This window comes from Hippopotamus amphibius, chromosome 7 (assembly GCF_030028045.1).
Source record: "Hippopotamus amphibius kiboko isolate mHipAmp2 chromosome 7, mHipAmp2.hap2, whole genome shotgun sequence".
In the NCBI taxonomy this organism is placed as follows: Eukaryota; Metazoa; Chordata; class Mammalia; order Artiodactyla; family Hippopotamidae; genus Hippopotamus; species Hippopotamus amphibius.
The window spans coordinates 78,421,890-78,438,629 of record NC_080192.1 but is presented as its reverse complement, the minus strand read 5'-3'; the positions used below and the strand labels follow the sequence as shown (position 1 = coordinate 78,438,629).

The window sequence follows — 16,740 nt, the reverse complement described above, 5'->3', positions numbered from 1 at the left end:
TTCTGCCTGTGCCTGTTCCTCCCTGTTCCCAGGAGCCCCAGGACTCTGACTCCCTTATCTGACTGTCACGTCCGAGAGCAGATTGCAGGGTGCATGGAGAGATAAGATAGATCCGGGGTGAGGTTGGCTGTTCAGGCTGCTGGCCTCCCCCGCTCCCGGTACTTCCAGGCCGTGAGTGTGCTGGCCGAGCCCAGGGAAAGCCTCATCCTTGCAGACTGGCTGGATTTCAGCTGAGCTCAGGCCTCAGAGAGAAAGGGAAACAGTGAATCTCCTGGAAGGGTCAGCATGGCTGCCTGGCTGCGGGACCTGGGGCTCCAGGAGCAGGGAGAGGCCCCCTTGCTTTCTGAACTTCTAATTTTCATCTGGAAGAGGTGAGCTACCTTGTGCTGGATGATCATTGAGGTTCCGGTTTAGACTGGACTACTATAACAGATGACCAGAGACTGAGTGGCTTCAACAACAGAATTTATTTCTCACAGTTTGGGAGGCTGGACATCCAAGCTCAGGGTGCTGGTGTGGTCAGTTCTGGTGAGGATTCACTCCCCACCTGCAGGTGGGGGCCTCCTTATTGTGTCCTCACATGGCAGAAGGAGGGCTACCAAGCTCTCTGGCCTCTTCTTATAGACGCACTAATCCCATCCATGAGGGCCCCACTCTCATGACCTAATCACCTCCCAAAGCCCCACCTCCGAATACCATCACATTGGGATCAGGGTTTCAACATATGCATTCTGGAGAAGGCACAAATATTCAGTCCATTGCAGGTCCTTTCCTTCCATCTCAAAATCAAGTTATTTTTAAATTTATTTTTATTGGAGTCTAGTTGATGTACACTGTTGCGTTAGTTTCAAGTGTACAGCAAAGTGAATCAGTTATAGACATACACACATCCCACTGTTTTTTAGATTCTGTTCCCATATAGGTCATTACAGAGTATTGAGTACAGTTCCCTGTGCTCTACAGTAGGTCCTTATTAGTTACCAGTTTTACATACAGTAGTGTGTAGATGTCAATCCAAACCTCCCAATTTATCCCTCCCCCACCCTTTCCCCCTTGGTAACCATAAGTTTGTTTTCTACATCTGTGACTCTATTTCTGTTTCGTAAATAAGTTCATTTGTATCATTTTTAAAGATTCCACATATAAGCAATATCATATGATATCTTTCTTTGTCTGACTTACTTCACTTAGTATGATAATCTCTAGATCCATTCATGTTGCTGTAAATGGCATTATTTCGTTCTCTTTTATGGCTGAGTAATATTCCACTGTATATATGTACCACATCTTCTTTATCCATTCCTCTGTAGATGGACATTTAGGTTGTTTCCATGTCCTGGCTATTGTAAGTAGTGCTACAATGAACACTGGGGTGGATGTGTCTTTTTGGATTATGGTTTTCTCTGGACATATGCCCAGGAGTGGGATTGCTGGATCATATGGTAGCTCTATTTTTAGTTTTTTAAGGAACCTCCATACCGTTCTCCATGATGAAAGCCAACTTATTAACCAGAATCGGCATGTTTGTGTGTGTTCAGTCCAAAGACTAAACTCTGGTTCCACTGAAAATTAGGAGATCCTTATTCTATAAGGAATTCTGACACAGGAGGAAAGTCACAGGATTCTTCCAGGGTGGTCAGAGCTGAGCTCCAATTCCTCAGGCCAACCCTCTTTAGAAAAAACACAAAAGGTCACAAGAAATAGCAAGTCATGTTTATCATGGCGAAATGCCCCACACATCCCATAAAATCTTAGAATTCATGGGAACATGCTGAGTATTTGATTTAGTTTGAATTTCGGACACCAAAGGTTATCAGGCTACTTTGTTCTTATAAACGGCAAAAGATCTCGAAAGCAAATTGCAACCCCAAGCTACTGCCAAGATGTTCTAAGTGTTTGGCTTCTATAGCTGAAGGAGTTCACTTTTTCCCATGACGTTAGCTTTCAAGAGAACACTGGCCTATATTGTGCTTTCAATTGCTAGCATGTACCTTGTGTGAAAAAAAACCAAATACTTCATTCAAAAAGAAATCACCTTGGACTTCCCTGGTGGCGCAGTGGTTAAGAATCCACCCACCAATGCAGGGGACATGGGTTCAAGCCCTGCTCTGGGAAGATCCCACATACCACAGAGTAACTAAGCCCGTGAGCCAGAACTATTGAGCCCGTGTGCCGCAACTATTGAAGCCCACTCTCCTAGAGCCTGTGCTCCACAACAAGAGAAGCCACCACAATGAGCCCTCGCACCACAATGAAGAGTAGCCCCCGCTCGCAGCAACTAGAGAAAGCCCGTGTGCAGCAACGAAGACCCAACGCAGCCAATAAGTAAAATAAATATATAAATAAATTTATAAAAAAAAAAAGAAATCACCTTGAGGCTGGCATTTACCCAGCTCGGTATGGGGGAGCCCGAATGACAAGCCGGTCACCACAGCAAGTAATAAGAAGAGCACTACAACCTTTCATTTTTATGAGACTCTTTCACAAACGTTCTCTCCTCTTGGTTTTCCCCCTTCAGTATCAATACCTCCCTGTTAAGATGAAGAGACTGAGTTTTGGGGTGTGTGTGGCTTGCTGAGGTGACTTGGCCACAGTGATTGTGTCAGGATGTCAAGGCTTTCTGCTGCGGGCCACAAGCTGTCTTCACCAAGTCATTGTCAAATGCTGCTGACTCACCATAAAAAAGAATGAATGTCATTTGCAGCTATGTGGACAGACCTAGAGATTACCATGCTAAGTGAAGTAAGTCAGACAAAGACAATTACCACATGATATCGCTCACATGTGGAATCTAAACTATGACACAGATGAACTTATCTATGAAACAGGAACGGACTCACATAGAGAACAGACGCGTGCTTGCCAAGGCTGGGGGAGGGGGAGATGGGGGAGGGGTGGAGTAGGAGTTTGGGATTAGCAGATGCAAACTATTATACAGAGAATGGATAACAAGGTCCTCCTGTAGAGCACAGGGAACTGTATTCAATATCCTCTGATAAACCATAATGGAAAAGAATATGAACAAGAATGTGTGCATGTTTATATATATACACACACATCTGAATCACTCCACTGTACACCAGAGACTAATACAACATTGTAAATCAACTATATTTTAATAAAGAAAAAAAGAAAAAGAAAAAATGCTGCTACCCCTACAGCGATGGCCACTCACATGCTGTGATTTAAAATCAGGTCAGAGGTCAATGCTGCCACATGGGAGGAAGAGGCTGCAGGCTTTCATAGGAATCTCATATAAACAGGTTGCAATATATATACAGGCGCTGCCAACCTGAGCTGTCAGAAAACGCAAATACAGCCTCAAGTGAGTTCCTCCTAACCATGTCACCCCACAACCTGGGGATGAGACTCTGCTGCTTGACAGAGACAAGAACTGAGAACACATGGCACAACGGAAACCAGGGGCTTGGTCCATAAAGCAGAGGTTAGACAGCTGAGCACTTTGAACAGCTGACCTGTGCATCACCACAGCTTCGGAGAAACTGGGAACACAAAGGGAACTATTCTTCTTTTTAAAATGTAGGCACCCACACAAGTTCCCAGGTCTTTGCCTGAAAGGGCCCATCCCAGCCTCTGGAGCTGGCTAGCTGCAGCTTCTCCCATGTGCTTAGAGAATGCCACCCGTCGAGGCCCAGGGAGATATGAGAGAGGAGAGACAGAGCACTCCCACCTGTGACTCCATATGGACCCACAGGACAGGTCCAAATAAATGGACACAAGCTGAGCAGATGTCTCACTGCCCAGATGTGGGTGTCTTCTCAGAGCATGGGGGATGGTGGGATGGTGGCCTGGTGCTGGGCAGCCAAGGCAGAGGCCCTGGTTGAGGAGGAAGAGGACCTGCCAGGGAAAATCCAGCCAGGAAAACCTCCCAGAGAAGTGCTTGGACATCCAGGACGATGAGTGATGAGCTGCTCCCAGGCGGGGAAGTGACCCGAGTTGCCAGTGGTCCCTGTGCAGGAAGCCAGATGCTGGTGCGTTTCCTTAGACACTGCTGAGCAGATCACACCTGCTGTTTGGCAGCTGGGAACCCGACATCCACGGTCTTCTCTCGTTTCTTCCACTGAGCCCTCTGATCTCCTACCTGCCGGCCCTGCATGAGGTGCGGGGTGCAGGGTGCTCGCAGGCCAGCCTGAGCCCAGGCTTGGTCATGAGAACGACATGCACACATGTGGACCAGGGCAATGATCCAGGCTGCTGTGTCCAAACCGAACTCTGAGAGAGTCATGGCTGCAGCCCTGCCCGGGACCATCCTGTTGGTCACCCGAGAGCAAGTGAAGGACCCAAGGCTCTGGGAACTAAGAGTCAGCCTGCTGAGGGGTGATAACGGCCAAGAAGGTGAAAACGCGAACTTGAGCTAGTGGAGAAGTCAGGACTGGGATGTGAGATGCAGCGGAGAGGCCTGTGTTCATCAAGGTCACCTTCATTTAATTCTAAAATCAAGGGGTCTTGTGCTCCCCCTGGACACAGTCTCCAAACGTGGAGCCTCTCCAGATCCAATGAAAGTAAAGGCGACAGTCATAGGGTGGAGGTTTTTTCTGAGCTGCCACCCCCTTTTGGTAAACCTCATGTGTGGGAGTGAGTGACAGATTCCCAAAGAGGGAGTGTGGTGGGTGACAAGTGCTTCCGGGATCCTGGGAGCAGGCAGGAGGAGGCCCCCTCGCCCCCTCAGTGTCAACAGCTGAGAAGCAGAGGCCAGAGTGGACACACCACAGCCAAGTCCCAGAAGTGGCTCAAAAATCAGAAGCTCTCTTACCTCAAATGAAATCAGTTTGTCTTGAGCCATAAACATAAGAGATTATTATCAGCTGAGGGCTACATAGGATTGGAGACAGAAGAAAGTTCTCCAGGGGGAGAGATCATAGAACCTCCATCAAACTGCCATGCAAATCTGCTACGAATGAGTTTCTCTCTCACACAATCACTGTAAAGGGGAAGGGAGGAGAGACCACAGAAGTCAAAGCCTCCCCGACCATTAAGAAAGCCTTGGCGAGGTCAAGAGGAATCTCTGCTTTGGGTCTTCAGAGGAACTGATGGTCCAGAGCTACACAACAATGTGTTCTGGCAACATTTCACCCCCACCACAAACACACACCAACACTGCGGGTTTTACATTTTCTTCAGAGTTTTATTAGAATATGATCTCCAGGGAAATAGGCATCTTATGTAGTAAATGATGATGACACCGTGGGCCATGTCTTTTTTGTTTCTAATTTGTTAATTACTTTTTTGTTGTTGTTGAGGAATTCTCTCTTTTTTTTTTACAGTTTCCTTTTTTAAAAAAGTTCACATTGGAGTACAGTTGATTAACAATGTTGTGTTAGTTTCAGGTGCACAGCAAAGGGATTCAGTTACACATATACATGTATCTGTTCTTCCCCTCACCCCCCACCCTGCATGTGGGATCCTGGTTCCACAGCTAGGGATCGAACCCACGCCCCCTGCAGTGGAAGCACAGTTGTAACCACTGGACCGCCAGGGAAGTCCCCATGTATCTATTCTTTTTCAAGTTCTTTTCCCATTTAGGTTATTACAGAATATTGAGCAGAGTTCAGCCCGATGGATGGGCTCTTCCCTGTCTCACCCCAACCCACCTCCTCACAAAAACTTCTCGGCCGCCAGGCAGCATTGAACCCATCCTCCACTCTGACAACATGCAGGCTGACTGTTCACACTGTGACGTCTACACTGATCATGCTGCCCATTTCTAAATAGGCCTTAACCTTGCAAAAAGAAACAGAGGAAAAGCGAAGCCATCTAGTTCTGAAATTGAAAAAATACTGGAATTTTCTAGATAGCCCTAAAGATAAATCTGAATTTCACTGAAATGGGCAATTAGTGAAACTACCTCAAAAGGACTGTAGGCCCACAAGAGGACCAATGATTAGGCACCAGACTTCAAATGGAATTATCCCGTCCCTGGGAACTTCCTCAAAACATTAGATTTTCCTCTCTGAATTAAGGCGAGGAAATGTGACTAACATGTTTTATGCATTTCATCCATCCCGTTTGCTTTCCCGTCTTCTCTTGCAGAATTGGAAAATTTCATACAGCAAACTCACGTTTCAGCTATGCTTCATGCAATGCACGAAGTCGTTGTTTAAAAGGACTCCTGTATATTCAGAGAAAGAATGTCTGTCAGAGTAAAAACTCTGTGGCTCCCAGAAACAACAAAGCTTCTTAGAAATGTTTGGGCAGCCCACCGTCTAACCGGATTGAGGGGGGTCTGGAAGGCCATCTGCTCTGAGTTTTCTTGGAAACCAATTGCTGAAATGGTGTGTCTCCTAACACCACTTCAGGACTCTTTCAAGATTACTACAGGGTTGGGTTCATCATGCCTAGTTAGTTTTCATGGAGGGCCTCAATTTCAAATATTCTCTTGGGTGTTCTCACAAACCACTGAAACGCTCCAAAAACAATGATTATGGACTATTATGCAGCCATTAAAATTACATTTACCTGGAATGTATAATGAATTGGAGTCTGGTTAAGACATGGGGCACCCTTCCACACTGTGGGAGGGAAGCCTTATGAGCACAGCTATTTTAGCCATCTACCAATCTTCCACAGACATGCGCCCTTTGCCCAGAAATCCTCCACTGTAATCCCTGTGAAAAATCTGAAATGTACCTGACGATATACAGATCAGGAAGTTAATACAAACAATGTTTGCAATAGTCAAAAAGTGGAAACAAAGAACAATAAATGTTTAACAACAGGGAATCTGCTAAATAATTTAGCCACACTTTTGAATATTACTATGTAACATTTAAAAAGAATAAAGCAGGCTCTTGATCCTAGAGGTCTTGAGTCCCCTGGTCCCATCTTTCTCTTAAATCTGTGTCTGGAGATAGCTTCCTCCACAAGAGGGCAGACAGCAGTATCAAGCAGTATCAGCAGTATTTCGTCTTGTGGAACTGAAAACCACAGCCACAGAAAGATAGAGAAAATGAAAAAGCAGAGGACTTTGTACCAGATGAAGGGACAGGATAAAACCCCAGAAAAACAATTAAATGAAGAGGAGATAGGCACTCTTACAGAAAAAGAATTCAGAATAATGATAGTGAAGATGATTCAGGACTTTGAAAAAAGACTGGATGCAAAGATCGAAAAGTTTACCAAAGACCTAGAAGAATTAAAGAGCAAACAAAGAGATATGCAACACAATAACGGAAATGAAAAATACACTAGAAGGAACCAATAGCAGATTAATGAAGGCAGAAAGGCGAATAAGTGACCTGGAAGACAGAATGGCGATCATCACTGATGCAGAAAAGAATAAAGAAAAAAGAATGAAAAGAACTGAAGACAGCCTAAGATACATCTGGGACAATGTGAAACGCACCAACATTTGCATTATAGGGGTCCCAGAAGGAGAAGAGAGAGAGAAAGGACCCGAGAAAATACTGGAAGAGGTTATAGTTGAAAACTTCCCTAACATGGGAAAGGAAATAGCTACCCAAGTCCAGGAAGTGCAGAGAGTCCCAGGCAGGATAAACCCAAGGAGAAACACACCAAGACATATAGTAGTCAAGTTGACAAAAATTAAAGACAGAGAAATGTTATTAAAAGCAACAAGGGAAAAACAACAAATAACATACAAGGGAACTCCCATAAGGTTAACAGCTGATTTCTCAGCAGAAACTCTGCAAGCCAGAAGGGAGTGGCATGACATATTTTAAGTGATGAAAGGGAAGAACCTACAACCAAGAATACTCTACCCAGCAAGGATCTCATTCAGATTCGACAGAGAAATCAAAAGCTTTACAGACAAGCAACAGCTAAGAGAATTCAGCACCACCAAACAAGCCCTACAACAAATGCTAAAGGAACCTCTCTAAGCGGGAAACATAAGAGAAGAGAAGGACCTACAAAAACAAAAACAAAACAAATAAGAAAATGGTAATAGGAACATACATATCGATAATTACCTTGAATGTAAATGGACTAAATGCACCAACCAGAAGACACAGACTGGCTGAATGGATACAAAAACAAGACCCATATATATGCTGTCTACAAGAGACCCACTTCCGACCTAGGCACACATACAGATGGAAAAAGATATTCCATGCAAATGAAAATCAAAAGAAAGCTGGAGTAGCAATACTCGTATCAGATAAAATAGACTTTAAAATAAAAAATGTTACAAGAGACAAGAAAGGATATTACATAAAGATCAAGGGATCAATCCAAGAAGAGGAGATAATTATAAATATATATGCACCCAATATAGGAGCACGTCAACACATAAGGCAAATGCTAACAACTATTAAAGAGGAAATGCAAGGCAGAAATAGAGACACAGGTGTAGAGAACAAACACATGGACACCAAGTGGGGAAAGCGGGGAGGGTTGGGGGGGAATAAAAAAATAAATAAAAAATTAAAAAATTTAAAAAAAGCAGATTTTTAAAAAAATCTCATGCCACACACAAAAAAGTCACTAAATAGAATGAGTTCTGTTGGTTTAAAAAAAAATGTACATGTATGGGTGTATATGTAAATGCAGCAAAAAAGACTAGCTGGTTACACCCACGCGGTTCACAGCAATCACCTCCCCAGAAGGGTGGAGAGCTATGGAGTGCATCACTTAGGACGCCTTTGGCTAGAATTAACAAAAAACTCAACTCGACCTGCTTTAAGGGATCAGGAAGGTTTAAGGATCTCCCAAACGTCCTAAATCAGAGACTCCTCTTGGGTAATTCAGAAGGTCAAGGGCACTGTGAAGGCCCCATTCTTCACCTCTGCATTCTTCTGCAGGTCAGCTGGGACCTGGCCCAGCCTGCTTTGGTGGCTGACGGCTGCCCCACTTACAGGCGTAGGGTCCAGAAGAAGAAAAGAAGCTGCTTTCTCCCACACCTCTTTTTAAGAGTTAGGGAAGCCGCCCAGTAACCCACCCTCATGTTGATTGGCCAGGATGAGGGCCACCTGCTAGCCTTGAGCCAATCACTGATGAGGACAATAGGCCCCGCCCCAGGGTTGCTCAGCCAATCAGGATTTACCCCTGAGACACGGAGGAAGGTAGACTCCCAGAGCAAAATGAGGTTTCTACCAAACAGAAAAAAGGGGGTGACTATTAGGCAGGACCAGAGGGTGAAGGAGATCTTTTTCTTTTTACTAGAAGTGGTTCTGGGTTATTTGAAAATTTTATAAGATTACATATATATTTAATCTAAGATTAAAAAAATGTTAATGCATAGAAAAAAGACTAAATACACTTCGAGATTGCGGGTAATCTTCATTTTCTTCAATCTTTTCTACATTTGCCAAAAATTAAGTATACTTTTATAACAGAAAAATGATGACTTTTACAATGTTCTCTAGTTCTCAATATTTTGACTTTCAAGGGGCAGAGATATCCCTCGTGAAATTGCACAGCGCCAGTTTTGGTACAGAAGAGGATCTGGAAGGATCCTGCCTTCCAGGATCTGTCACCTGCCTTCTTTTAGAAGGGCTCGTATCCACCGAAGCCCGGACGATATTCAGTGACCTGGGACATAATCCTCCATGGCCTTCAGCAAAGTAGCAAAATGCACAGTCTGGGTCCTGGGTCCCACCTCCTAGCCTCTGGCCCCGCCTCTGCTCGGATCTCCATTTTAACTGTTCAGATGCTCCCTGCCCCCCTTTCCCTTCCCTGTTACCATCCCCCTCCCCCCAGGTCTGCTTTGGCTCCAATCACTGCTCTACTTGTCCTTCCCTTACACATATCACAGAGTCACACAGCCGTCGCCGTTCTCTTGCACTTGGTTTTCAAGTTATATTTTGACGGGGCATGGAGTAGGAGTAGGAGCAGAGAAATCGCCTTTGCAAGGAATAAGTGGAGCTCTCACACATACATACAAGAGCAATGTGGGCTGAAGTATCTAGAGGGACACCCAGATTAGCCCGCCTAAAACCAGGGTGAAGGAGACCACTACCTTGGAACATCCATCTTCCCCAGACAGCAGGAGGAAGCAATCACCTCAGAGCATGAAGAATAAAACACGGGGTGGTGAATTCGACCCGCCCTGCACTGCCTTCAGGGAACCCAGATTATACTGAAGAGGGCTGATGGATGGCTCTGACCCTTAAAAGGGCCCGGCCAGGGATGCATCAATGCCCTTCTCCCCCGGAAACATATTTTTAAGGCATGCCTGATGGCCACAAACACCAGTCGGTCTTGATCAACAGAACCTACAGGGTGAGTACCAGGAACAGCCTCAGGTAAATATATTGCTAGAAGAGTATCACGGAGGCTCACCTGAAGCCAGGGCCCGGCAGGAGAAGAGTGGAGATGCGGATGCTCCTTATCAACCCGTTTTGCATTCATTAACTTGCACAGCTGCCCGCCCTCCAGCCCCAGGATGGGTTCTCTATTGCCAGCCTTGGGTTTGTTGATTAACCAAATGAAATCTCTAATTGGTGAACTACATGCAAAAATATTTTTAGGGACCTCTTCTTCCTCCTTGCCTAGCAGTCCTCTCTCTCCCATCAGCAGTAATAAAAGCAATCCCTTTTGTTATGCCTGATGTGTGTCCTTCACTGGTCATCCAACCAACTTGACAAGGTAAGCATTATTCCCACTAGTTTTCTGACCAGGGTACTGAGACTCAGGTTTAAAAACAAAGTTGCCCCAAGTCATACAGTAGCTGATCAGAGAGGCTACCCCAGCTCTGTCTGATTTCAATATCTGCATTTTATTTTCTGGCGAGTCACAGAGCTTTCCATTCAAAGACTAGAGGTCAAGGTTGACCAACATGGGAGCCCTACCAGAAAAATTCCCTTTCCTGGGCCCCTCTCTGGCCACCCTCCTGAAGAGTGGTGTCCCAGGGCCTCATTTCAGTCTAGAAGGATTCTTCCTTCCTCATCTTAGCTCCTTGAGGACAGGGAGGGCCCATGTTCTTTCTTTTTCTATCACCTGGGCCTACTACGCAGTAGATGCTTGGTCAACACAGGCTGAATTGAATTAAGAATATTCCAGAACCTTGGTATTGTGTCACAGTCTCCAGGGCACCTGGGAGCTTGTAAGAAATGCAGAATCTTAAGTCCCAACCCAGACCTGCTGAGTCAGCACCTGCACTTCCCAAGGTCCCCAGACAATCAATGCCAAGTGCTGTAAAGTTTGACATGCGATGTTCTGACCCTCCACCTTTTTAATATACTTTTGTTTTTGTTTTTTTCACACCAACATAGAAAATAAACTCTCTCATTTCTATTCTGAATCATCATATGGAAACCACACATTGTCTTATGACCCAAAGAAGTTCAAGTGATCTCTGGGGGAAGTTTTCCAAAGAGATTACTTTGCTTAAAATGCCAAGTGGTCCCCAAGCTCAAAGAATTCAGTGAGAAACAGTAGTGCCTTAGATAAAGACTGCATTAAAAAAATTTCCCCTTTAAACATATGTTCACATTTAATGAGTGTTTATTTAGTGCTCTAAGGTGCTATTAATCACCTTCAGATTCAAACTAGAATTACTCAGAGTTAAGTACCCTATTAGCATTCAGCAACTTCTACCCTTTGGATAACTGTCATCCACAAGTCAGCTCATTTCCTGCACCTACTTATTACTGAGCATTGATGATGAACAAGGCCTCCTAGGGATGAGATGCTGGGGGGCATATGAATGTGGCATTCCCTGACCTCCTATCTTTGCTACACACAGAATGAAGATCGGAAACACACTACTCAAATATTTCTGTAAGCAAATAATGCGTAAGTATCATTTCCACTATTTAAATGCAAAACTCAATTAGACACTTCTTTGATGTAACCAATTAGACCGTTGCCATAAGGAAGCCAAGAACACAGCGTCACTGGGCTATTTTCAACACCTCACAATCTGACCTCTCTTGGGAAATAGATGCCACCCTGTGCATGGGATCAGCATGGGACAGTCAGTGCCCAGATCACCATGGAAAAACTGACTTTTCACAGAAAGAATAAAATACATACTTGTTTTAAAAATTAAGGAAAAGGACTTAGCCCTCTGGAAGCTTAAGTTTCAAAAGCCAGACAATGAAAAATTACCATACAAAGGTGATGATATAAAGAACACATGAACGCATTATTATTTTAATCTGAAATAAATCACTAATCCTGAACATGTAACCTAAAAACTAGTATCAGTGCTTAAGAGCCAGCTATAAAGATTACCAAGAGTTAAGAAAGATTGTTTCAAAAATAAGATGAATTCAACTTCATAACGACACACATCAGATGATGTGATCGTTTTAAATAACCTTTACTATTTTTTTTACCATTTTCATAATAAAATAGCCAGAAATAGTAAAAAGGGCCCAAACGCTTACAAGAATCAAATGAGCTTAAAAACAATTGTTATTTTCTACAGAAAGATGAATTCTTGAGTCACCATCTGAACACTGGCTTCTCCAATCATGGAATTCTTTTCATCACACTAATTAGTGAAGCCTCACTTGGCTCTTTTCTTGGCATGTTTAACTCTTTGGGGGGTAACGTTTTATTAACAACATATTTCCTCTAGAATATATTCCCTTCTCTGGCCTCCACAGGAGTTACTATGGGGAGCAGCGAGAATAAAACCAATTCTACCTCTGCTACAGGGGGACAGATCAGCAAATAAGTAGAGGCATCGATTTCCGAGAAGAAAATGGCTAAAAGCAGCATATTTACAATGCTTCTAAGCCACACTCCACGTCTCTCTGTGAGATGGAAGACAATTATTGAAAGCTTTACAGTGCACACTTTATTTTTAACTAAATCTTCAAGTAGACTGCTGAGACATGCCAATATTTCTACCAGTTCTGGTTTAGCTGTGCAATCCAACAGAATTTTTTTTGCTTTTGCAAAATAGTGGCCCAAGCCTAAATAGCTCTTTTAAACATCATATGTATTGGGTAGTTATTTTAAAATACATTGGGGGGTTATCTGGGGCAAACTTCTCCTTTAAGAAATCTTCTGGGCAGAAAGACCGAGCTACTACTTGCCCTTGAATTTTGAACTGGCACCTCCCAAGGAAGAGCAATTATATCTTGCTGCGTTTTAATGAAGGTCAAACTGAGTTGATCAATTCACTGCTTGGGTACTGAGTTAGTTAGTGTCTGACAGACAGAGGGATGGACACGGCTGAACCCTGCCAGGAACTGCCTTAGAGCTAATTATCTGGGAAGTCCAAATGGGGAAAACCCTCCTAATTAAGGAAAAGAAGGCTTGGGTTCTAAATGATCGAGAATGACTAGTTCCTCTCTGCGAATTAAGTTAATAACTACTCAATATTTTACCTGAAAGAAACAGGCCAATCAATTTAATGAATCAAAGGAGCAGGTACTGAAGGTGAAACTCGCCAAGCTCTCCCCTTTCGGACCCCTTCTGAACACGTGTTGAACTCAGGGGCTTTTAACTTTCCAAACTAAAGCCTCCCGGATACAACCTTGCGAGCTTTTAGACTTTCTGGAAGTGCGTGTGTATGTTTAAGGTTTCCATCTTGCTTAATCAACAAAACTGGTTACTAATTATTTATGAATCACAGGGCTGAAAACAAACTTTCTTACCTTGAGCAGTTAAGGAGTGGCAGGCAGAGGAGCGGGGCTGGTTTTTAATTTGGCCCCTTGGAACCCGTCCCTACCCCCCCCCCCCAGGTGACCGACCCCGCGGCTCTCTACAGAAAGGTCAAAGGTAAGCCTCCCTCCTCGCCTCGGTGAGGGGTACACCTCCCAACAAAACAACACGCTGGCATCCAACCTGGGGAGCTCTGGGTGGCAAGGCGGCGCGAAGGGCCGGGCTACGCTGTCTCCGGGCGTCCAGGGGGTAGGCTCGGCACGCATTACGGCCCGGAACCAATTCCGATCTAGGGACCCAGAGAGACCGTGGGCGCGGGGCGCGCACTCCACACTCTCCGGGGGTCCCCGGCGCCCCACGCCCCCGGAGGGCGCACGATGGGGCTCAGGGAGGCCAATGCGCGACCCTCGAGGCTGCTACCCGGGCACGGCCTCCGCCCACCCCGACGGTACTCTCTGAGCACCCCAGATCCTGAGGTTCGGGGTGTCTGGTCCTCTGCCTCCTACGGCGAGACGCACCCGGAGCCCACCCTCCCGGCCGTTGCTGCGGTCCCGCAGGAAGCGATGTCCCCGCCGCGGGACCGGGGGCTGGAGGTGGGGACCCACCGCCCCGCGCCCCCGAACCCCGTGCCGCGCAGCCCCGGGCCCGAGCGTCCCTCCCCGCCCCGTGCGTCCACCGCGCCTGCGAGCAGGTGACCGAGTCCCCCGACCCCGCGCGCACGTCCTCTCACCCAGGCCCCCCGCGTCCCCAGGCGCGGCCCTTACCTCGGAGCGGGCCGGGGCGGCCCCGCGGGGCCGGGCGCGGACTGGGCCGGGGAGACGCGCCTCCCGCCGCCGCCGCCGCCGCTGGGAGCCGAGGCGGCGAGCGGGCGCGGCGAGCTCCTCCCGGGCGGCGGCGGGAGGCGCTGCTCTCGCTGCCGCAGCCGCAGCCGCCGCCGCCGCCGCCGCCGCGGCTGCGGGTCTCGGAGCTACACGGCCGCGGCTCCCGGGCCGCCGCCGCCGCGGGTCCCTTGGCTCCTGCGGGAGGCCGGCTGCTCGCGCGGCAAACTCTTCCGCACGCAGAGCCGGCGGGGAGAGCCGCCGCCGCCTCTTCCTCCTCCCCCTCCCTCCTCCCGCCTCCCGCTGGTCCTCCTCCTCCTCCACCGCCTCCTCCTCCTCCTCCTCCTTCCCTCCGCTCCCGCTGCCGCCGCCGGCCGGGTCTCTCCTGGCCGCACGCCGGACCCTGGCCGCGACCCAGACCTGGGACACGCACCCTGCGCGCCGTACAGGCAGATGGACCCCCGGACCACCCAGCTTTCCTGGGCGGCACAGATACCCGCGCCCCGAGGCCGCCGCCCCTCCGCTGGGCTGCTGGGGACGCGCGGCGGGGTCCGGCCGGGGGCACGGGGTCGGGACGGGCTGCGGGGCGGGGGCGGGGGTGCTTAGAGGAGAACTGGGCGGAGGAGAAGCCAGAGGATGCGGGGCTGCCAGCTGAGGTCCCGTTAAAGTTGTCAGTGGGGGCGGCAGGGAATCTTCCTCCCCTGTCTGGTGCCGACCCTTGCTCTGCCCGCTGCCACCCCGCTGTCCCGTGCTTTGGGGGACGAACGCGCCACCGCAGTCCCCTGCACGCCGCCCTGGCGGGGCAGGCCTGCGTGTGGAGCCCCAGCCAGGGCACTAGGCGCGTCTCTGCGCGCCGACCACTGCGCTTTCTCAGTGAGAGGCGGCGGGGGTCTGGGAGACGCAGTGAGCGCTGTTCGCGGAGGACCGCGGCGCCTGCTGGGGAGGAATGATCGCTGTTTCTTCCAAGGCAAACGTAGCTGGTCCGGAAAACGGGTCAAGGATGGGAAGAAGCCGGCTCATTGCCCCCCCTCCTAAGCAGAGGCACGAGGGGTGGGTGACCATGGCCAGGAGCGCGCACCCGCAGCACCGCTCCCTCCCCTCCCCCGCTGCCCTCCTCTCCTTTTGCACCAGTGCAGGAAATGTTCCACTGACCTACATATTTTTCCAAACATACGTGACCTTTTTTTTTTCTCCTCCGTGGGAGGAGACAGGCGAGAATCCAAGAAAAGGAGAAGCTGGAGCAGCGCGCGGGAGAAAACAGGGAGGCTTTCACCGAACACAGACACGTGCACATAAATAGTCCGGGGAGCCAGGAGCTGCTATTCCACACTCTGCGGGGCTCCGAGGCAGAGTCGGATGGGAAAGGGAGACCACGCGCCCCGCCGAGGCCCGGAACGGTGACCGGGTTCCCCTAGGCTCGCAGACCCTACTCCATCCTTGGCGGTGGCGTTCCCCACGTGGAGGCGCCTGGGGAGAAGCCCAAAGGAGAGAGGTCTAACCCCGGGAGGTCACCCTTCCCAGACATCACAGAGGTACAGTGCCTGGCGCAACGCTCTGCGCCCAGCAGCCTTTTTTCGGACGTCTCTGGGTCCTTCCCACATTCCGACAAGTGGCCCTGGAGAGGAAAGCGCCCCCACAGGTCCTTTTCCATCAGACTCAGTTTTGTGGCCAGAAGGAATCTCCTAGGGCCTTTCCTCTGAACATCAGACGGGGCCCCCACTTGGTTCCAGGGCCCTGTGGCGTTATCCTCTCTCCGCTTGAGTTCAAGACAAACCCTCTCCCGCGCAGACCCGACCCATAGCGCCTTATTTGGGCATGCAACTCTGCGCTGTCAATTAGATCAAAACGCTCACACAGAGCTCCTTTTTCCCCCCCGTAAAGTAGGTCATTCTCTTTATTTCCCACTTGTATTATTTTTGTCTAATTCTCCCCCTGAAAAATAATCAGCTGCAGGAGCTTTGTGCATCCTGAGAAGCTGTTATTCTTAGGCTTGCTTCTGATTTGGAGGGCTTTTCAAGAAGGAGGAGGAGGCATTTGGCTCTTTGTGGTTTTGAAGTCCCTCCCTTTCCAAAAGGAGAACGTTTTAAAACTTTGTTTTGCTTTGTTTTTCTACCCCCTCCCTTTCCTTCGGGCAAGTAGGTTTCGCCCTGCCCTTAAAGGGTGGCCATGACTAATATCTACTAAAGGATAAAGTTGTGTGCTTTTAACCGGATTTAATGCAGAATTTTAAAGCCACCTCCCTTCCTTTCTTGCTTTGAAAGAGATTCCAGCTCCCTCCTCCTTCTCCCTTTTGGGAACTAGTTGAACAATCGTTAAATGATCTTTTAGGAAACAAATGGCCTACAGAAATAACACAGCAAGTAATTCCACAGTGCAAGTATTT

At 48.0% G+C, this 16,740-nt stretch overlaps 2 protein-coding genes across 3 annotated transcripts in view; one reads left to right on the top strand and one right to left on the bottom strand.

Annotated features, from left to right (window-relative positions):
• NPAS2 (neuronal PAS domain protein 2) overlaps positions 1-14,632 on the bottom strand; it is a 180,284-nt gene extending 165,652 nt beyond the window's left edge. For both annotated transcript variants that reach the window (XM_057740924.1, XM_057740923.1), the window contains exon 1: positions 14,304-14,632. The gene's annotated coding sequence lies outside the window, so the exon portion shown is untranslated. The remainder of the gene's footprint in view (positions 1-14,303) is intronic.
• LOC130857644 (basic salivary proline-rich protein 1-like) lies at positions 10,150-15,307 on the top strand. Its single transcript, XM_057743371.1, has 5 exons — positions 10,150-10,200; positions 13,620-13,678; positions 13,833-13,987; positions 14,097-14,580; positions 14,776-15,307. The coding sequence occupies exons 1-5, from the start codon at positions 10,150-10,152 to the stop codon at positions 15,305-15,307; spliced, it is 1,281 nt and encodes a 426-aa protein (XP_057599354.1).
• The last annotated feature ends 1,433 nt before the right edge of the window (positions 15,308-16,740 follow it).

Coding starts and splice junctions, on each gene's coding strand:
- LOC130857644 (XM_057743371.1), top strand. CDS start 10,150: ATGCCTGATGGCCACAAACACCAGTCGGTCTTGATCAACAGAACCTAC. Junction 10,201..13,619: donor TGATCAACAGAACCTACAGG/GTGAGTACCAGG, acceptor CCCCCCCCCCAG/GTGACCGACCCCGCGGCTCT. Junction 13,988..14,096: donor GGCCTCCGCCCACCCCGACG/GTACTCTCTGAG, acceptor GCGGTCCCGCAG/GAAGCGATGTCCCCGCCGCG.